Below are 937 nucleotides of genomic sequence, written 5' to 3'. Positions count from 1 at the left end.
ACGTGCCACAGGGAAGGGCAAGGAGATCCCCCCAGTCCATCCCCGACAGGACGGAATTGGCAGCGGGGTTGTCCTGCAGCCGGGGGTGATGCTGGGCTGGGAGATGGAGCAGAAAAGAGGGGGAAAGGGGCAGGGACTTCCTCCTCACCTGCCTGAGGGTCCCGCGGCATCTTCCTCTTCCTCACAGCTTCCTCCTCCATTTGGCAAAGGTTTGGGAATGGGAAATCCTGGCTTGGGGAAAAACAAGGGATGAGCATGTTAAATTTGAATGTCCCCCTGCTCAATTCCATCTCTACAAGTCACGGGCATCTGGGGTCCAGAAAAACCTCCCAAACACCAAGATTCAGCCCTGAAAAAGCCTCACAGGAGTTCCCTCTCTCTAGTCTCCCTGCTCTGGTGTTTGGATGTTCCCCCCTGTCCCAGCTGCCGGGGGTCACACTTGTCTTGGGGGGTCCCCATCTACTTGGTCCCCGCCCTCCCCAGGCTGCTGGGAGTCCAGGAATCCAAAAAGCTCCACCTTAGGCTCCCCACTTAGCGATGCTGGGGGTTATGGGGTCCAAGGGGTCCTTCTCCCCTTATTCTCTGCTTCAGGGTGCAGGGGGTCCAAGGAGTTCCCCTCCCCCTCTCCAGGCTGTTGAGGGTCCCACGAAACATGGCACTGCCCCCTCTCTGGGCTCTCCCCTCTCTGGGCTCCCCACTTTGGGGTCCTGGGGGTCACAGGGGTCTGCTCCTCCAGACTGCCAGGGCTCCCCTGGTCCTGGTACTGCCCCTCTCTGCTGCCCCCACTCTGGGGGTCCTCAAGTTCCCCCCTCTAGCTTTCCCGGGGGTCCCGCAGCCCCCTGGCTGCGGGCTGGAGTTGGCCGTGCCTGACCCAGGCAGACCCAACCCCCACTGCGAGGGAGACTCCACATCCCCCTGCCCGCTGCCAGAGCTCTGC

At 61.8% G+C, this 937-nt stretch overlaps 1 protein-coding gene across 1 annotated transcript in view; it reads right to left on the bottom strand.

The window, feature by feature from the left end:
* Positions 1–200, bottom strand: part of ZNF879 (zinc finger protein 879) — a 1,832-nt gene extending 1,632 nt beyond the window's left edge. Inside the window, exon 1 of the mRNA XM_017728269.1 lies at positions 149–200. Within this exon, the coding sequence (XP_017583758.1) occupies positions 149–200 (52 nt within the window). The remainder of the gene's footprint in view (positions 1–148) is intronic.
* Between the last annotated feature and the right edge of the window lie 737 nt (positions 201–937).

Source organism: Corvus brachyrhynchos, unplaced genomic scaffold (genome assembly GCF_000691975.1).
Source record: "Corvus brachyrhynchos isolate BGI_N302 unplaced genomic scaffold, ASM69197v1 scaffold183, whole genome shotgun sequence".
Classification (NCBI taxonomy): domain Eukaryota; kingdom Metazoa; phylum Chordata; class Aves; order Passeriformes; family Corvidae; genus Corvus; species Corvus brachyrhynchos.
This window is presented reverse-complemented; position numbering and strand designations above follow the sequence as displayed.